The sequence below is a fragment of the Penaeus japonicus genome, unplaced genomic scaffold (assembly GCF_977035675.1).
Source record: "Penaeus japonicus unplaced genomic scaffold, GWHDUDI00000001_assembly GWHDUDI00000016, whole genome shotgun sequence".
Classification (NCBI taxonomy): domain Eukaryota; kingdom Metazoa; phylum Arthropoda; class Malacostraca; order Decapoda; family Penaeidae; genus Penaeus; species Penaeus japonicus.
Window position 1 is genome coordinate 29734072 of NW_028234418.1, and position 17500 is coordinate 29751571.

Sequence of the window (17500 nt, forward strand, 5' to 3'; positions counted from 1 at the left end):
TCTAAGAATGATCCTTCAATCTAAGATATTACCACTTTGTCTTCCGTGTATGTGAATGTGCGTGTATGTACTTCATGGATTCATATGTGTGTGTATGCGCACATGTGTACCAAAGACTTGGACGTACATACATACATGCATATGCTAACATCCCTCATCAGTTTGTCAGAAGCGGTGTGAATGAGACACAGCTTGACCTCACTACAAGACAATAAATAAGGTCACAAAGTTACTTTTTTTTATTTTCCTCCATCAAGCTCCTTAACCTAATGTGACCTAAGTTTGGCGCTCACAACCGGTCTGGAGGCGGGGTCATTGCCGGCGCTGGCAAAGTATGGCAAAGATGGCACCCCGTTTTGACACTCACGAGATATGTTACAAGTCACGATTTAGGGGAAACTACAGTATTTACAAATGATGCTTCGTTCGTCCAATAGCTTTCTTTTTCTTCTTTTTTTTTCGTTGTTGTTTGTTGGTGAGACAACCATTGGGGTTTTGGTTCTTCATCCATAGAGTCGAGTTTCTCTTTGAACTTGGGTCAAGAGGATAGGAATACCGCTCTGACCGGAATGAACATTGTACTCTGCTTTGGAACGAATCAGAAAGTCTAATGAATCAAAATTAACAACTAGATAAGATTCTGAATCAAGATCAGTTAAAAATAAGGATCGACAAGATCAGTTTATTATCATCATTATTATCTTCTTCTTCTTCTTCCACACACAACTTAAGAAAACAAAAAAAGTAAAATAACACCTACTCCCCAGATAAGAAAATATCTAATCTCTTTTTTGAGTATTAATAATAACAACCACGGTGACCACAACAGCTTCGCAGCGCCGGCCCATCCCCCTCATTGTACTGACGTGGCATAACGCAAAGTCGTCACACCAAAGAAGTTAAACGAGGCCAAGAAAGCATATTCGGATAATAATATACTGAATTTGGTTACAGTGAACACAGACCCGGGGCGTAAAAGTTGGCACTATGTTATTATATATATATTAGTAATATGTCCAGCAATGCAACCGGGATATAGTGGCCAAAACACGCTAACTTTCGGTTCTCTCATATATTGAGACAACAGATGAGAAAACGTAATTTTTTGTTTTTTGTTTTGTATTTTTTTTTAAACTGGTTGCTTTAGAAAATCTATGGCTGCGTGTTGGGGCAGATGTCCTTATGGTTCGTGGGTATTATTCGACCACTAAATCCAGGTTGCCTTTTGTTGTGAAATCCGAGACGTCGAAGCTGTTATTAAACTTGATTCCAACTCAAGTGTTTGCATCGCCGCCATACCAGACAATAGAATATCTGTCGAAATATCATCTATTATTGCTTTTGTACGGAATCTTTGCATCTACTTTTGGCTTGATCATTGTTTCTTTCTTCGTTTTGTTACTGAGGTCCTGTATCTCGACTTTATCATGGCTTTTAATCGCACTTTTAAAAAAAAATCTATCCGTTCAACAACAGCTCAGGCGCTCGGACCAGTCCACTCGGGCGCGCGGGGGAGGTCGTGCTCACCTCCGACGCCGGTGTTATGACAGGAAAGTTCACGGGCGAAATATGGGATAAAAAAAAAGAAAACAAGAAAAAGAAAATCATAAGCTTACGCGTGAGAAGGTACTACAAGCGTGTATTACTACAAGTACATGATGATTCGGAGAAATGTCCGTTCTATAAAGATTGCTGCTTCAAGCACTTGCTTTTGGTATCGTTTTTAAGAACCCTTGGATACTTTAATCTAATCCTTTCACTTTTTTTATTTGCCATTCCATTTTAGCATAATATTCTTTGGAATATTCACTGGGATACCTTGAGCGCGCTAGACCTAACGTGTATAAAAAAAAAAAAAATCTCAATGGACTCTCTTTAAGTCCAGGAATCCCCCCCGCCCAAAAAAAAAAAAAAAATCTCGAACAAAAATAAAAACCTATTTTGTTTTTTCTTTCCTTTATTGATTAAGGTATCATTCCTTAAAAAAAATCTGCAACAATCATATCGTATGGAGATTCTCACACACCACAAGTACATCACACTTTTGCCTTTGCAATACATGAAGACAATCCTCCTTATTTGCCTTAAGAAATGAGAATCAAGTACAAAGTACAAGAGTGTACAAAGTTTTAGATCGAAAAGCCAATATCGCTGGCGTGTTTTTTTTTTCTCTTTTTTTTTTTTTTACTTTTACTTTGAGCAGTCTATATATATACGCATACATGATACGCGTATATATACATATATAATTCCTTTTAGACATAACACAGCTTGAGCACAACGATCAGAATTGGAAAAAAAAAAATCTTATGATAATGCACGGAGGAAAGTCCCTGGATTAATTTCGTCAAAAAAAAAAAAAAAAAAAAAAAAAAAAAAACCGACTTGGATTTTCCTTCCTTTTGGACGGAATATTTCTTTGTACGAGTCAGCGCCATCTTCTGCGGAGGACTTCCTTTCTCTCTCTCTCTCTCTCTCTCTCTTCCCTTTTTTTGTTTCCTCACAGCTTTTCATCAGTCAGTCACTCAGTAGTCAGAAATAATAATAATTATCATAATATATTAGGTCATAGCAAAATATATGCACTGATTCAGTTCCCTTAATGTTTAAGAAGCAACGTATCTTTTCACGTTATGTTATCTACTCCTTTTATTTCACGCTAACCATAAATATAATAATATAAACATGACTTAAAATTAAGCGTGTCAATATGACAATGAAAAATATATATTTATATATATTGAGAAGCATAGGAAAAAAAAGTCTAACCAGTGCACACTACGCAAAAGAGAGAGCTGGTAAATATGTCACATCATAGTGACATACATGTGTGTATATATATATAGATATATTTATAAATATATATATACTTAGGCGAACCATCACGTTTCTCCTATTTCAAAGAAAAAAAAAACATTAACTTCAAAAGTCATCGTTTCAAAACTTGTTTAAAGTATTATGTAACCATAAGCTTAATCCGAGTGCAAATGAAAGAATCCATCTCAATTCACAGACTACAATGCCACTTCAGCAATATCATTCCATATACATATACTTTTGTCCATGTATTTACGTTTTTTTTTTAATTCTTTGCATTATCAACCCTAAAAAAGAAAAAGAAAAAAAATCGTCCACTTACATATACATCAGGGTCTATATATCATGGGGTTCGTCAAGAGAGGAAAAAAAAAAAAAAAAAAAAAAAATCAGTGAAAGACATATTCGTTTACAAATTCATCCTCTAAAGGAGAAGCCACGCGAGTGAGTGAGTGAGTGAGTGAGTGAGTGAAACTTTTCTTCGCTCGAACTCAGCTTTCTTCTTCCGAACGGTTTACCTGTTGGGCTATTCCTTCTGAGAACGGTTCCAAGACAAAGGTGGTTTGCCTACTTACACCGGGAAGCTAAAAAAAGCTGCCTACTATTATGAGTGGGACATTTGCCACCCAGAGTGCTACTTATATACACACACTAATATAGTCATCTCCTTACATTACTATAGTAACAAAAGATCTTTTTTAACTTGTTCAACAAAATTATCAATACCTCACACTTACATACAAACTTATAATCTAATGATATATATTATGCTAAAACCACACATAATTAAAGCAATATTCCTATTTACATATTATTAGGCCTATTTTGTATATAAAAAATCAGACATTAATTATAGAGAGAGAAAAAAACATGAGACTGTGGTAATGGTATGACAATCAAAAGTGTCAAAGAACTGTCAAGTTACATGTTGACCCTTGACAAGTCTAGACCTCGGGGAGAATTATTAGTAACAGTCAATGCCGGGATAAAAAATTAAGCATGAGACAAAAAAAAGAGAACAAAAAAATATGAAAAAAAAAATCTGCTAACCCTAGGCTTAATTATGAAACTAAATCTACAGTCTTTTATTATGTAAACACACAGCAATATTAAAGATACAGTCACATAAATTAGCTTCCAGTTCTTGCACATTTAACCTTTATATAGTTTGGAAACAATACACTGATAACTTCTAGGTTGATTCTAAGGGCAAACGTGAAAATCACAGGCTCTCCACACACACCAATGTGGGGAGTTCGTTAAAGAAAGAAGGAAAGAGAGAAAGAGAAAAAGAGAGAAAGAGAGAAAGAAAGAAAGAGAGAAAGAGACAGAGAGAGAGAGAGAGAGAGAGAGAGAGATAGATAGATAGATAGATAGATAGATAGATAGATAGATAGATAGATAGAGAGAGAGAAAGAGAGAGAAAGAGAGAGAATGGAGGCTACGGAAAAGGAGAGTTAATTGATGGGTCTGTATTTACGATTCTTAATAGAACAGAAGGTAGAAAAGAAACTCAAGAGAGAGAGAGAGAGAGAGAGAGAGAGAGAGAGAGAGAGAGAGAGAGAGAGAGAGAGAGAGAGAGAGAGAGAGAGAGAGAGAGAGAGAGAGAGAGAGAGAGAGAGAGAGAGAGAGAGAGAGAGAGAGAGAGAGAGAGATAACAGATGAGATTTGCGAATCGTAAATAACAGCATAGATCGAATATGTGTAACGTCTCCTCAAGGACGGCAGTGACACATGCATTCAACCTGCAGAATGGTGAGCCCAGAGAGAGAGAGAGAGAGAGAGAGAGAGAGAGAGAGAGAGAGAGAGAGAGAGAGAGAGAGAGAGAGAGAGAGAGAGAGAGAGAGAGAGAGAGAGAGAGAGAGAGAGAGAGAGAGAGAGAGAGAGAGAGAGAGAGAGAGAGAGAGAGAGAGAGAGAGAAAGAAAAAGAGAAAGAGAGAGATAGAGATAGATAGAGATAGATAGAGATAGATAGATATAGATAGAGATAGATAGAGATAGAGATAGATAGATAGATAGATAGATAGAGAGAGAGATAGAGAAAGAGACAGATAGATAGATAGATAGATAGAGACCCACTGGGCATCGTGAGGCGTTTCATCGCCCCGGTAATATGGCACTATCGTGGAAGACGCACTCAAAACAGGCTCGTTGGCAAGAGTAATGACTCGTACATGACGTCGACAGAGGCACTGCGTTGTAAAGACGGCGCTGCTTAGAGCAAGACGCGTCAGAACATGTTTGGTCAGGAGGCCGAGCGGCAACCCGGCCGGTCGCTTCCTCTACCGAGACGACCTATGAGAACGAGCATATTCATCCACAGAAAAAAACGGGGATTCCTGTTAACGTCATGGACAAAGGACGAGACTAAACTGAGCTCTGTTTATCTGCTGATCGAGAGATGTTTATAGAGATAAACTCGGTTCGTCAATAATTTAATAACTAAAACAAATCTAAACTCGATTAGGCATTAGATACCCTGTAAACTGGACTACAACTATGTCTTCCGCGCATATTAGAATAAATTTGATTCTAGAAGTCTACATATACACAATCATTGGTGATTCACCGGCCATCCGATAATGATATAACACTACCATTATCAATAACCATAAGGGTAACCATATCTAACATAGCGTGGAATGTTAGAGTGGAAACCAACATCATGCGCCAGAGAGCCCTTTAAGGGATGGGGGTTGGGGGTTGGGGGGGGAGCCCCTCTTCTGACAACCAGCCGGGGTCGGCATCGCAGCCACTTGACCTCTGACCTCTGGCAGGTCACGCTTGTGGCGGGAGACCGTGGCTGTGGTGCAGGGCCTCGGTGCTCACCTCATCATCTGAAGGCAAAGAATTCCCTTTCGTTTTGTTTTCTTTTTTTCTTTGTTTGTTTGTACAATCCACCTCAATTCTTCTGTCGTCGCCGAATTTCTGTTCTCTCTCCGACGTCGCCTTCCTCGCTCTGGGACGCTTGCAGGGCACGCGTCCTTCGCATCCCGCCGCCCTCTGCGTCCGGGCGCCTCCCCTGACCTCTCGCTCTGCCGCGGGCTGGGTCGCTTCCGCTCGCTTCCGGGGGCGTCGGGCTCATGGAAAACGGGGGAGGGGGAAGGGGGTAGGAAGAGGAGGAGGAGGAAAAGGAGAAAAAAAGAACAAGAGGTGGGGTAGATGAGGGGTAGTAGGGGAGGGGGAGGGGGGCAGAGGGCGAGTCGATCTCACGAGAAAAAAAAAAACAAAAAAAAAAACATGGCGATTCTTCCTCTCTTGACTCCACCTCAATCACCGCCCGTCATCTCTTTTCTCCATCGAGTTTCTTCCATCCCTTGACATCACCGCCATCCTGCAACCATCTGCAACCATCACTCCATCTGTCTCCTCCACGACGAAGATTCTGTCGCCATCATCAGGGTCAGTGAGTGTGTTGCACGTCCGATAAAGAAGGGGGAGGGGTGGAGGGGAGGGGAGGGCATATGGAGGGAGAGAGAGAGAGAATGAGAGAAAGAGAGGGGAGAGCGAGAGAGAGGGGGGGAGGGGGGGAGGACAGAGGCTAACGTACGAGCCTCAGTGATCCACTTGCGTGAGTTCCGTGAGGGTGAGGTCGTAACTCTCTGCATCGCGATGTTGCACCTCCATTTGGAAGATGTCCTCGTTGCAATAGTGACGCAACATCTCGTCGTCCACTTTGGCCATCACGCTGAGGAGAAAGAGGGCGTTAGAGTGCGTGTGTGGAGGGTGTGAGGAGGGCGAGGGGGAGGTGGAGAGAGGCAGAGAAAGGGGAGGGGGTGGGAGAGAGAAAAAAAACGATAGATGAGAAGGAGGTGAAGAGAAGTACACAGATATAGATAGATGGAGAGCAAGATAGAGATAAAGAGAGAGAGAGAGAGAGAGAGAGAGAGAGAGAGAGAGAGAGAGAGAGAGAGAGAGAGAGAGAGAGAGAGAGAGAGAGAGAGAGAGAGAGAGAGAGAGAGAGAGAGAGACAGAGACAGAGACAGAGACAGAGACAGAGACATACAGAGACAGAGAGAGACAGAGAGAGACAGAGAAAGACAGAATCTAAGAGAAAAAAAAATCATTACACGTATCCCCGCGAAAATCAATAAAAATCCACATTATATCCACATCCGTATCTCTCTCTATAAAACCGAAGACAATACTCACCCAACTTTATTTTTCCGGTAAACATTTTTGATACTCTGCATGGGGATTTTGTACTTTTCCTCGATCTGTGGACGGAGAGAAAGGGTCGTGCAATTGAAAACACACAATTCTGCAATCAACACACTGAAACACGGATATATGAATGCATAAAAAGGGAATGGTTATAACGATTAAAGCAATAAGAACGATTGTGTAAGTTACAGAAGGAAATAGATTTTGAAAAAAAACAGATTTTGCAAATAGAAAATGCATATGAATATAATTGTTATAAAAGTTATTAAACTCGAGGCTAAGATAAGATATAGATAAAAGTGAAAGAGAATTACATACATTATTCATCTCCTATGTCTCTTATTCATTATTTTATCTGTTTTTCCTCTTATTCCTTCCATCTCATTTCCCTTTTCTTAATCTCCTTTTTTTAAAATCTTTCTTAGCTTCTCTTATTTTTTTCTTTTATTCCCCTATTCTCCTTCTTTCCTTCCTTCCCCTTTCTATATTCACTTACTTCATTCCCTTTCTTTCGTTACACGCTTCCCTAATCCCGCCTCGATTTTCCTCTTCCTCTCCCTCTCCCTCTTATTTTTTCACCTGTCCCCTCTTCCTATTTTCTCTTTAACCCCTCCCTTCCTCCCTTTCTCGTCCTCCCTTCCCCTCTTTCCCATATTTCTTTCTTCCATTTATTCTCCCTTATTCCTCCCCTCTCTTACTCACCCCTTCCTCCTCTCCTTCTCCTCTCCTTCCTTCCACCAAATTCCCCCATCTCCCCCTCCTCCTCCACCATCTCCTTCTCCTTCTCCTCCTCCTCCTTCTCCCTCTCCTCCCACCCCCACCAAATTCCCCCTTCTCCCCATCCTTCCCTCCTCCTCCTCCTCCTCCCCCTCCTCCTCCTCCTCCACCATCTCCTTCTCCCTCCTCCCTCCTCCCTCCTCCCACCAAATTCCCCCCTTTCCCCCTCCTTCCCTCCTCCTCCTCCCACCCCCACCAAATTACCCCCCTCATCCCTTCCTCCCCCCCCCAACCAACTTTACCCCCACCCCACGCCTCACTCTAACCCCTACCCCCACCCATACTTACCGCCGACAGGAGCCCCACCGTCGAGGGCGGCACGAGATGGAGGGGCGTGTAGTATTCCTCGCCGTCCTGCTTTACGTAGAGCATGAGGCGTTCTGTGAGGGGCGGCGTGAGGCGAGACCTCTTGGACACGTGGGAGAAGACATCGGCCATCGGGCTGTCGAGGGAACCGTTGGGAAGGCCGGCGGTCAGCTCTTTACGTCCGTCCCTGCAGGTGGAAGGAAGGCGTGAGGAAGGGCGGGAAAATGGATTAACAGAGGTGGACGAACGGGGAAATTAGACTAACAGAGGTGGATAAACGGGGAAATTAGACTAATAGAAGTGGATAAACGGGGAATATGGGGTTGAATGTGGGGATTTAAGAATGAGGATGTAATGTGAGACGAGAGGTAGAGATGGATGTTTCTTGAGGTGGCTCTGGACGGACTTGCGCTTCGCCCGATTCTTTTGTTTCCTTTGTTTTGGGCGGTTTGAATGCGCAGTGCTGTCGACGTAGGAGGGGCGAGGGGGGTGGGGGGCGTCCTCGTTGAAATGGTGCTTAGTGAATATTATGTGTGTTTGTTTATCTTCATTCTTGAGTTTTTTTCAAGAATGATCAGCAGATAAATGTTAAAGAGACTAATATTATATATGGATAGTGAGGCTATTTTATATCTTTATATAGTACAATGCAGGGTATTGTAGTGCAGTATGACTATTAACGCAATGTAAAATACATCATACTCTTGTTAGGAATTATACAAAGGAGATACCACAGCTATTGCGTTCAGAATGATAAGAAAATAGTTAAACTGTGCAGCATGAAATCAAAATAACCATCATGGCATGATTATCTTTTAATATGTCATATTGCATTTAATTCTATACCGTATTGACTCACATCTAGAATATACTTTGTCTACGATTTCCTCCTTAACCTCAAAGTAATAGATAGAAAAGCGGACAAAGAATCATTCCTCTTTAAGTCTATTGCATGGAGTGATTGCATGTGTGTGCGTGCGTGTGTGTGTGTGTGTGTGTGTGTGTGTGTATGTGTGTGTGTGTGTGTGTGTGTGTGTGTGTGTATATGTATGTGTGTGACTATAAACATCCATAAATATATTTCATTTATCTTCGTGAAAGTCCGCCAAATAAGTGACCACAAGTATGCAATCAAAACAGTGTGCCAACTTGTTTCGAATGTCATGTAGTCGTAGTGCATGTGTTGATGTGTAGTTCCATGCACCTTACACACACATGAAGATACTTACATATCTGAGACACATTGCATCCTGAGCGTTAGCTAAAGAGAAATAAGACAGAGGCTTAGATTCATATAATATACAGATTGCCACAACACCCAATATATGTTGCAGAGGTTGAGGATATGTTGGTAGGTGAAGCATTATGCAATTGGCAGGAGAGCTATGTGCATGGGATGAGGTCAAGCATAATGCGTTTTAGATCATTATTCTGTGTGTGTGTGTGTGTGTGTGTGTGTGTGTGTGTGTGTGTGTGTGTGTGTGTGTGTGTGTGTGTTGTGTTGTGTTGTGTTGTGTTAAAATGCGTATTGTATATAATGTAGTTTTATTTTCTCTGTGGATGAACCGATGTATACTGTATGTGAGTTCAATTTCTATGTCTAATACATTTCTAAAATGAACTTTGCTTTGTTGTATGTTGTTGTACATCAAATTTTTAGGTTTGCTTTGTCTATGTAGGCATCATATAATCATTATTATGCCGTGCAAAAAATGTCAGTGTTTCCCGTCGCATGGATATATGTTGTAATGTATAATAGAAAAGGATTTTGAAGGAGTGAAATCTGTAAGACGGATTTTGAAGGTTGTAGATCCAAGAAATTCGTAGTTTAATGTAATATTCAAGAAATAGATTCAGATAGATTCTCAGAGTATGGTGTAGTCAGTCGAAATGTTAAGTGCACTGAACATCAGCGTAAAATCTGTACAGATGCCTTCATGTATGTACGTCATTGTCTTGTGTAACATTTGTACACATTTAAAGATAGGGCTTTAAAGTGTAATTGTGTTAGCTGAAGCAATATTTGCAAGTGAGAGAGTTTCTTTGTCACAAATATACAGTGTTTGTTTGTTTGTTTGTGAGTATGTTTGGTGTGTGTGTATAAGTGTTTTGGGTGTGTATGTGTTTGTGTTGAAGTGCGTGTATGTTTATAAGTGTTTTTGTGTGTGTATGTGTTTAAGTGTTTGTATGTGTGTGTAGCTGTGTTGGGGTGTGTGTGTGTGTATGTATGTCTGCCTGTCTGTCTATGTGCATGTTGGGGCGTGTGTTTGTACAGTAGTTATAACATGGATGTATAATCTGTTTACATGTAAGTAATTCACAAGGAGTTGCAGTGAGTGTGAATGGCTGCAGAGGCAAGGCGAGAGGGAGATACACGGTCTCGGCACATACAAAGACAAACGACAAGGGGTGTGGGAGAGTTAGTAGGAATCACAAAGTCGTGAGTTAGAAGGAACAAGGGGTGTGGAGGGAGGGGGGAGGGGGGGAGGTCAGACGCAGACACATTGGTGGTGGGGGGCAGGCATAGGGTAATTGTGGGAGAGGGTGTGGGCGGGGTGGGTTGAGTCGGGGTGGGTAAAGGAATGGGTTTCACATGGGGTTTCGGGGGGTAGGGAGGGTACATGGGTGTAGGGAGGAGGAGGAGATGGAGATGGAGGAGGAGGAGCAGGGGAGGGGGTTATCTTTGGTCCCAGCAGTTAGTGTGGGTGTGGGCGGAGTGGGGGCGTGTCTTACCCATAGGGCTGTGGGAAGCTGTAGTGAAACTTGTAGCTACTGCTGTTGGCTTTTGGCGAGACGGCGCTGGGTGGGGGGACCTGTAGAGGCGCTAACTGGGTGATAGTGGTGGTGGTGGAGAGGATACTTGAGGTTGGGGGAGGAGGAGGGGGCAGGGGTGGAGGAGGGGGTGGGGGGTCGAGGCTGTGCGGAGGGGACATGCAGCGTCCTGGGGTTGTGGGGAACACGTGCTGGGGGGAGAGGTTGGAGGGGGGCGAACATTCCACTCCTACAGTTCCCGTGACCCCCACACTGCAGCCACTGGGGGAGGGGAGAACACACGTCACGATTCACCTCCACTACTGTTGCCTGTTACCCCTGCTACCACCTGGTCGGCCACGAGGGGGGAGGGGAGAACGGGGGCGGGGGGAGGGAGGGGGGGAGGTAGAAGCGGAAGGCTCATATGCTCGCCAAGAAAAAAGGGGAGGGGGGGAGGGGGACCTTGATTTTTGGATTTCTTTATTGTTATTTGATAAGTTCACGTTTCTGTTTTCTCCAGGGCATATTTTAGGATCGACTTCTCTTTCTGTGCTAACGTATCCCCTGTGACTCAAGTGTGTATGCCTTTGTCTACATAAGGAAGGAAGGATGCAGTCTCAAAGAACTGCACGTAAGCTTTCTCGGTTGCAAACTTTGCAATAGAGGCATCACCTGCTTTTTTTATCAACTGATTATCATTCTCTTATTTAAAGGCTTCGGTGTTCAGTGGAGAACAGTTTCGTGAAACTAATCAATCTGAATAGAAATGCCCACGAAACGTAACAGATCACAATAACACTTGACATCAAACAAAGAGTTACCCTTATTTTTTTTCTCACTCTTCTGTAATAGTGCCAGAGGCTTTCAAGGTGGTAGCAGGTGAGGGCTTAGGCTCCGTAGCAATACTACATAATCCCTGCAAACACCCAACTGATCTATAGCATAGGAAATATGGGGCAAAATTAATAGATTCAGCATCAGTCTTGAAGCCGCACGTGCTACTGCCTGATTTGTGATTCCCTTTTCGGATCCTTTTCTCTCATTATACCGAAAGGAATTGTATAGATTTCATGAATAGATGTGTTGTCTTATATACAAAAGTACGATCCTAAGTAAATACACAAGGCAGGCAGTAGCACCATCATTACTATACTGTCATTCCCTGCATTAAAATCTGAACCAAAAAATTGTTGAGTCTACCCTCGCATGGCTTATTTTCTTTTCTTTGAGCGGTTACGATGATAAACAGACAACACTGCTTATCCTCGATTTCGTGCCAACATGCAATCATGCAAGTGCTATTTGAAGAGGGACAGAGGAAAGAAGGAGAGAAAGGTCGGTAACTGAATAAGAAATTGATGAATATAAAAACAAGAAAAAACAATAATAATAAAGAACGCGGAAATAAAAAAGAACTATTCGCAAATACCCAGCTAGACTGACCACTATTATGCCGAAAATAAAACAAGAATGAATCATTATCTTTTCGGAAACAAACATTTCTGGAATGAATCGAAAAAAAAGATAAAAAGCTTTAGCGGGGAAAAAAATAATACATAGTTTCAAATAAATATATAGAATTAGTTTCCGAATGGTTGCTTCCTACCCCTAGCAGCTTCATTACTGACTATATACTGCAAGATAAATCCTCTCTCTTTCTATATATATATATGCTAAGGTAGATACTTGCCCATTTTCTGTGTCGTGGCCGTAGAAGCCTTGTAACTCCATGGACATCTGCAACGAAAGTTTATTTTTATATATTTTGGTCTTTTTAGGAATATTTTGTTTGATTTGGCTTGCTGGAAAATTCCGTTCTGTGATTGAAAATTATGTTAAAGGGTTATTTCTTAAGAGAACGGTAAGAAGTTTTGTGAAAATGAAAAGCACAAGTCGAGAAAAAAAAAATCCTCTTTAGATAACAAAAACAATTAAAGAAAGTCATCATAAATTACTAAACAAATACTACTTGACAACAAACATTAAAAAAGACTATACTTCAAAAAACAAACAAACAAACTAACAACACCATCAACATACAAACAACCCCTCCCTCACCCTCCCCCCCCCAAAAAAAAAAAAAAGGCGCGAAACAACACCTTATCAATATCCTCCGCGGGCGTGAAGAGCACGGGCGGCTTCGTGAGATCAGACATGGAGTAGAACTCGGAGCGGTCGCACGGCTGGTGATAAAGGTCTTCATATTTCTTCCTGGTTGTGGCAGCCATTCTTCTCTTGGCCGCTCGTCGCTCTTCGTCACGGGTCTTCCTCTCGGCGCCCTGGGGTGGGGGTTGGTGGGGGGTGGGGGAGAGAGAGAGAGAGAAAGATTAGGTTAGGTTAGGTTTGGTTTTGGTTTGGTTTTGGTTGGGAGGGGGGTGAGGGGTGATGGTGAGTGGGGTGTGTGGTGATGGGAGGGGGGGATGTGATGGTGAGGGTGTGTGTGGTGATGGGAGGGGGTGATAGGAGGGGGGTGATGGGGGTGAAGGGAGGGTGTGTGGTGGTGGGAGGGGGTGATAGGAGGGGGGTGATGGGGGTGAAGGGAGGGTGTGTGGTGATGGGAGGGGAGTGAGGGGGTGATGGGGTGTGTGGTGATGGGAGGGGGTGAAGGGAGGGAGGAGATATGTGGTGAGTGGGTGTGTGGTGACGGGAGGGTGTGTGTGGTGACGATGATGGGGGTGATGTGGTGACGGGAGGAGGGGTGATGGTAAGGAAAGGGGGGGGGGGGTGATGATGAGGGGAAGGGGCGAAAGGAGGAGAGGAGTGAGGGTGATGGGTAATGGGGGGAGGGGATGAGGATGGTTGTGGTGAAGGTAAGTTTAGCGGGGAGGGGGTGGGGGTTACGAGGAGGGGAGGGGGAGGTAGGGAGAGTGTGAATGAGACGGAGGGATGTTGGTGATGACGTGGAAATATAGTGAAAGATGGTTACTTGTGTATGGTGAGGGGATAGTGTACAGTGACAGGAGAGATAATGAGGGGGGGAAGTGTGATGAAGGGGGGGGGGGGTGAGGAGGAAATAGATGATGAAGAGATGATGTGGGATAATATACGCAGTGACGTGGTGGTGAAAAATGATGATCAAAGAAATTAAATGTATTGCAAAGAAGACTGATAGTGTGATATGATGTAGCAATACTAATACAAACACTGGTAAGATGTGGGGCGATGTGAACAAGAATGATAATAACCATAAGTCCTTTCGATGGTAAAATTGCAATAAATCTTTGCACATGATGATTGCAATCAACACCACACCATTGGTAATAAAAGTGATACCCGTGCAATTACAACGGAAGAATGATAATAATAATTCTAATAATAACGGTACTAAAGACAAACATATCAAATTATTGCAAACCCTGGACATGCAACACAAATCAGGAAATGGAAGTCACGAGCAACAAACATCCCAGTATTTACATCACATAATTTGCATAAAATTGATACTCAAAATGGCAACTGATTATACTTCGGACTAAGAAAATGGTGAGTTCATTAAATGCAATGATTCTTCATTATTTTTGTTGCATTGGTGAAGATGGGAGAGTGAATTTATTAATGATCTTCTTTGCCATACATGCGCTTGAAATGTTTATTAACACATTTTTTTTCTTTCTGCCTTTGTTGTAGTCAGTGTCATAACAAAGTTTAAGGAAAATAAACATGTACTTCAATATACAATCACATATCACACACCAACACACAATCAAACTCGTGAAATTGCATACAATCACACGCAGGGATCCACATACAATCACACACACATAAATCAGCATGCAATCACATGCACAAAACCACATACAATCGTACACATAGACCTACATACACACACACACTCGTAGATCCATATACAATCATATACATACGCACAGACGCACATACAATCAGACACACATATCCACATACACACATAGAGCCACACACAGACGCACATACAATCCCACACATATACACATACACTTACACACACATATAGAGCCACACACAGACGCACATACAATTCCACACATATATACACATACACTTACACACGCACATACAATCACATTTACATATCCACATATACTTTTATACAAACACACAAATACACACACACAAACACACACAAACACAAACACACAAACACAAACACACACACAAACACACACACATAAACACAAACACACAAACACACAAATACACACACACACACACACGAACACACACACACAAACACAAACACACACACAAACACACATAAAAACACACACAAACACACACACACACACAAAAAAAGTAAAATCCGCCACAGCGTCTAATCTCCCGTGTGCCTCACCTTGTCGCAGAAAACCTTGATTTGGCAATAACCTCGATGTACAAGCGTGGCTGCATCGCGCGGGTCTTCGTACGTATCCACTTGGATGTGGAGCGGCAGGCCCTGAAAGATAAGGATAAGGTCAGTGGAAATGTGGAGAAGCTGGTGGTGGTGGTGGTGAAAGGAGGGGAAAGATAGGGGGGTGGGAGGGAGGGAGGAAGGGAGAAGGGGTGGGGTGGGGGATGTGAAGGGAGAAGGGGTGGGATGGGGGATGGGAGGGGAGAAGGGGTGGGATGGGGGATGGGAGGGAGGGAGGGGGAGAAGGGGTGGGATGGGGGATGGGGGATGGGAGGGGGAGGGAGAGGGGGAGGGAGGATTCAGAAATTGAGAGTGTGGGGGGGGGGATGGGATGGGAGGGATGGCAGAGATGGAAGGGAAGGGAGGGGAGGGGGGATATATAAAAATGGTTATGTAACATAATTGCTGTTGGAATTAGAAGAATTTTTGGTAAAAAAAAAAGAAAAAAGGAAAAAATATGGAATAGTTTTGGTCGCGTTTCGGGTTCTGTAATCCACGAAGGTTTAATAATAATAATAATAAAAAATAATATATGTATATATATATATATATATATATATATATATATATATATATATATGATAAATAGATAAATAAAAAATGTTTCGTCTATCTTATATATATTATCGTTCTTGCTGATGAACATTAGCCACGAAAAAGAGAGAAAAAAAGAGAAAAAACACCAAAAAATAAAAAATAATAAAAACAACACCAAAATTGACATTATAACAATAATTGATCATAAAAGATGTTTCCGTTGTGTTGCCACGAGCATCATTTCGTCTGTGGGTTTTGTATGTGATGGAAACCTCGAAGGTCTTTAGGCTGAAAGTATTCCAGACGAACAGCTCTGTGATGTGTCTTGTTTTTGTACCACGAAGGGTTCTTGTGAGACAGTCTTGAACTCAAGAGTCGATAGCAACAACAGAAATTCAGGGAATCGTGTGTTTGATTTCTCCCCCAACAGAAATTCAGGAAATTATTTGTTTGGTTTCTCTCCCAACAGAAATTCAGGAAATTGTGTTTGATTTCTCCCTCAACAGAAATTCAGGAAATGATTTGTTTGGTTTCTCTCCCAACAGAAATTCAGGGAACTGTGTGTTTGATTTCTCCCCCAACAGAAATTCAGGAAATTGTGTGTTTGATTTCTCCCCCAACAGAAATTCAGGGAATTGTGTGTTTGATTTCTCCCCCAACAGAAATTCAGGAAATTGTGTGTTTGATTTCTCCCCCAACAGAAATTCAGGAAATTGTGTGTTTGATTTCTCCCCCAACAGAAATTCAGGAAATTGTGTGTTTGATTTCTCCCCCAACAGAAATTCAGGAAATTGTGTGTTTGATTTCTCCCCCAACAGAAATTCAGGAAATTGTGTGTTTGGTGTCATCCCCCAACAGAAATTCAGGGAATAATATGTTTGATTTCTCCCCCAACAGAAGGACATATAATCAGTCACGACAAATAGGAAGATAAATCAATAAATTAATGGTAATAATAATAGAGGAATATGAATAACAAGGTAAATAATAGATTATAATAAAAGAACTCAATATTCTTAAAGTAGAGATTTTGTTTTTCCTAGAATTTTCATAGAATTTTCATAGAATTTTCATAGAATTACCACAGACATTCATACATGCATACAGGGTATTGCCTTGTGTACAGGAGCAGCATTACCAATGACGCCAGGTTTGGTAGTGCAGTATTACAAACATCGGAACATAGAAGTAAGGTACAGCAAGATACATAACAGTAAGATACACAAAAGTAAGATACATAACAGTAAGATTGTAAGATACAATTACCACTTGACACGATTCATGATTACCAACATTACCGGGCGTGATGGCTCAGCATTACCAACATTACAGATTTTTTTTTTTTTTTTTTTTTTTTTTTGCTGGGGTTACCAACAGTGCCGTGTGTGGATGGGCAGGAGTACCAACATGAGGCTAAAATGAGGTGACGGGAACATGAGGGAGGTGAAGTAGTCATGAGTGAGGGGATATGAGGCGAATGGAGGGACAAAAAGCCGAGGGGTAAAGGGGGGAGTAAGCAAGCTAGCGAAGAGAAAGAGAGATAGAGAGATAGGAAAAGCGAGAGACAGACAGATAGATAGATAGATAGACAGCTAGATAGATAAATAGATGGAAAGAATAGGTAGTAAAGCGATGATATGAATAGCGAAGATAAAAAGGTCATAACCAAGCATCCAAATGAAACGAAAGCTAAAGAAAAAAAAGCAAGAGAGAAACAAATAAAAGAAGCAAATGAGGGAAAGAGCAAGCATCAAGCAGAACTAACGACAAATTAGCTAT

At 41.9% G+C, this 17500-nt stretch overlaps 1 protein-coding gene across 1 annotated transcript in view; it reads right to left on the reverse strand.

Moving 5' to 3' along the window:
- grh (grainy head) overlaps positions 1-17500 on the reverse strand; it is a gene marked incomplete in the record, with an annotated part of 654215 nt that overhangs the window by 585 nt on the left and 636130 nt on the right. Inside the window, 8 exon segments of the mRNA XM_086545441.1 lie at positions 1-6505; positions 6970-7034; positions 8047-8251; positions 10798-11097; positions 11811-11813; positions 12506-12552; positions 12915-13094; positions 15128-15229. The exon segment at positions 1-6505 is cut by the window's left edge and continues 585 nt beyond it. Coding sequence (XP_086401567.1) covers positions 6373-6505; positions 6970-7034; positions 8047-8251; positions 10798-11097; positions 11811-11813; positions 12506-12552; positions 12915-13094; positions 15128-15229 — 1035 coding nt within the window.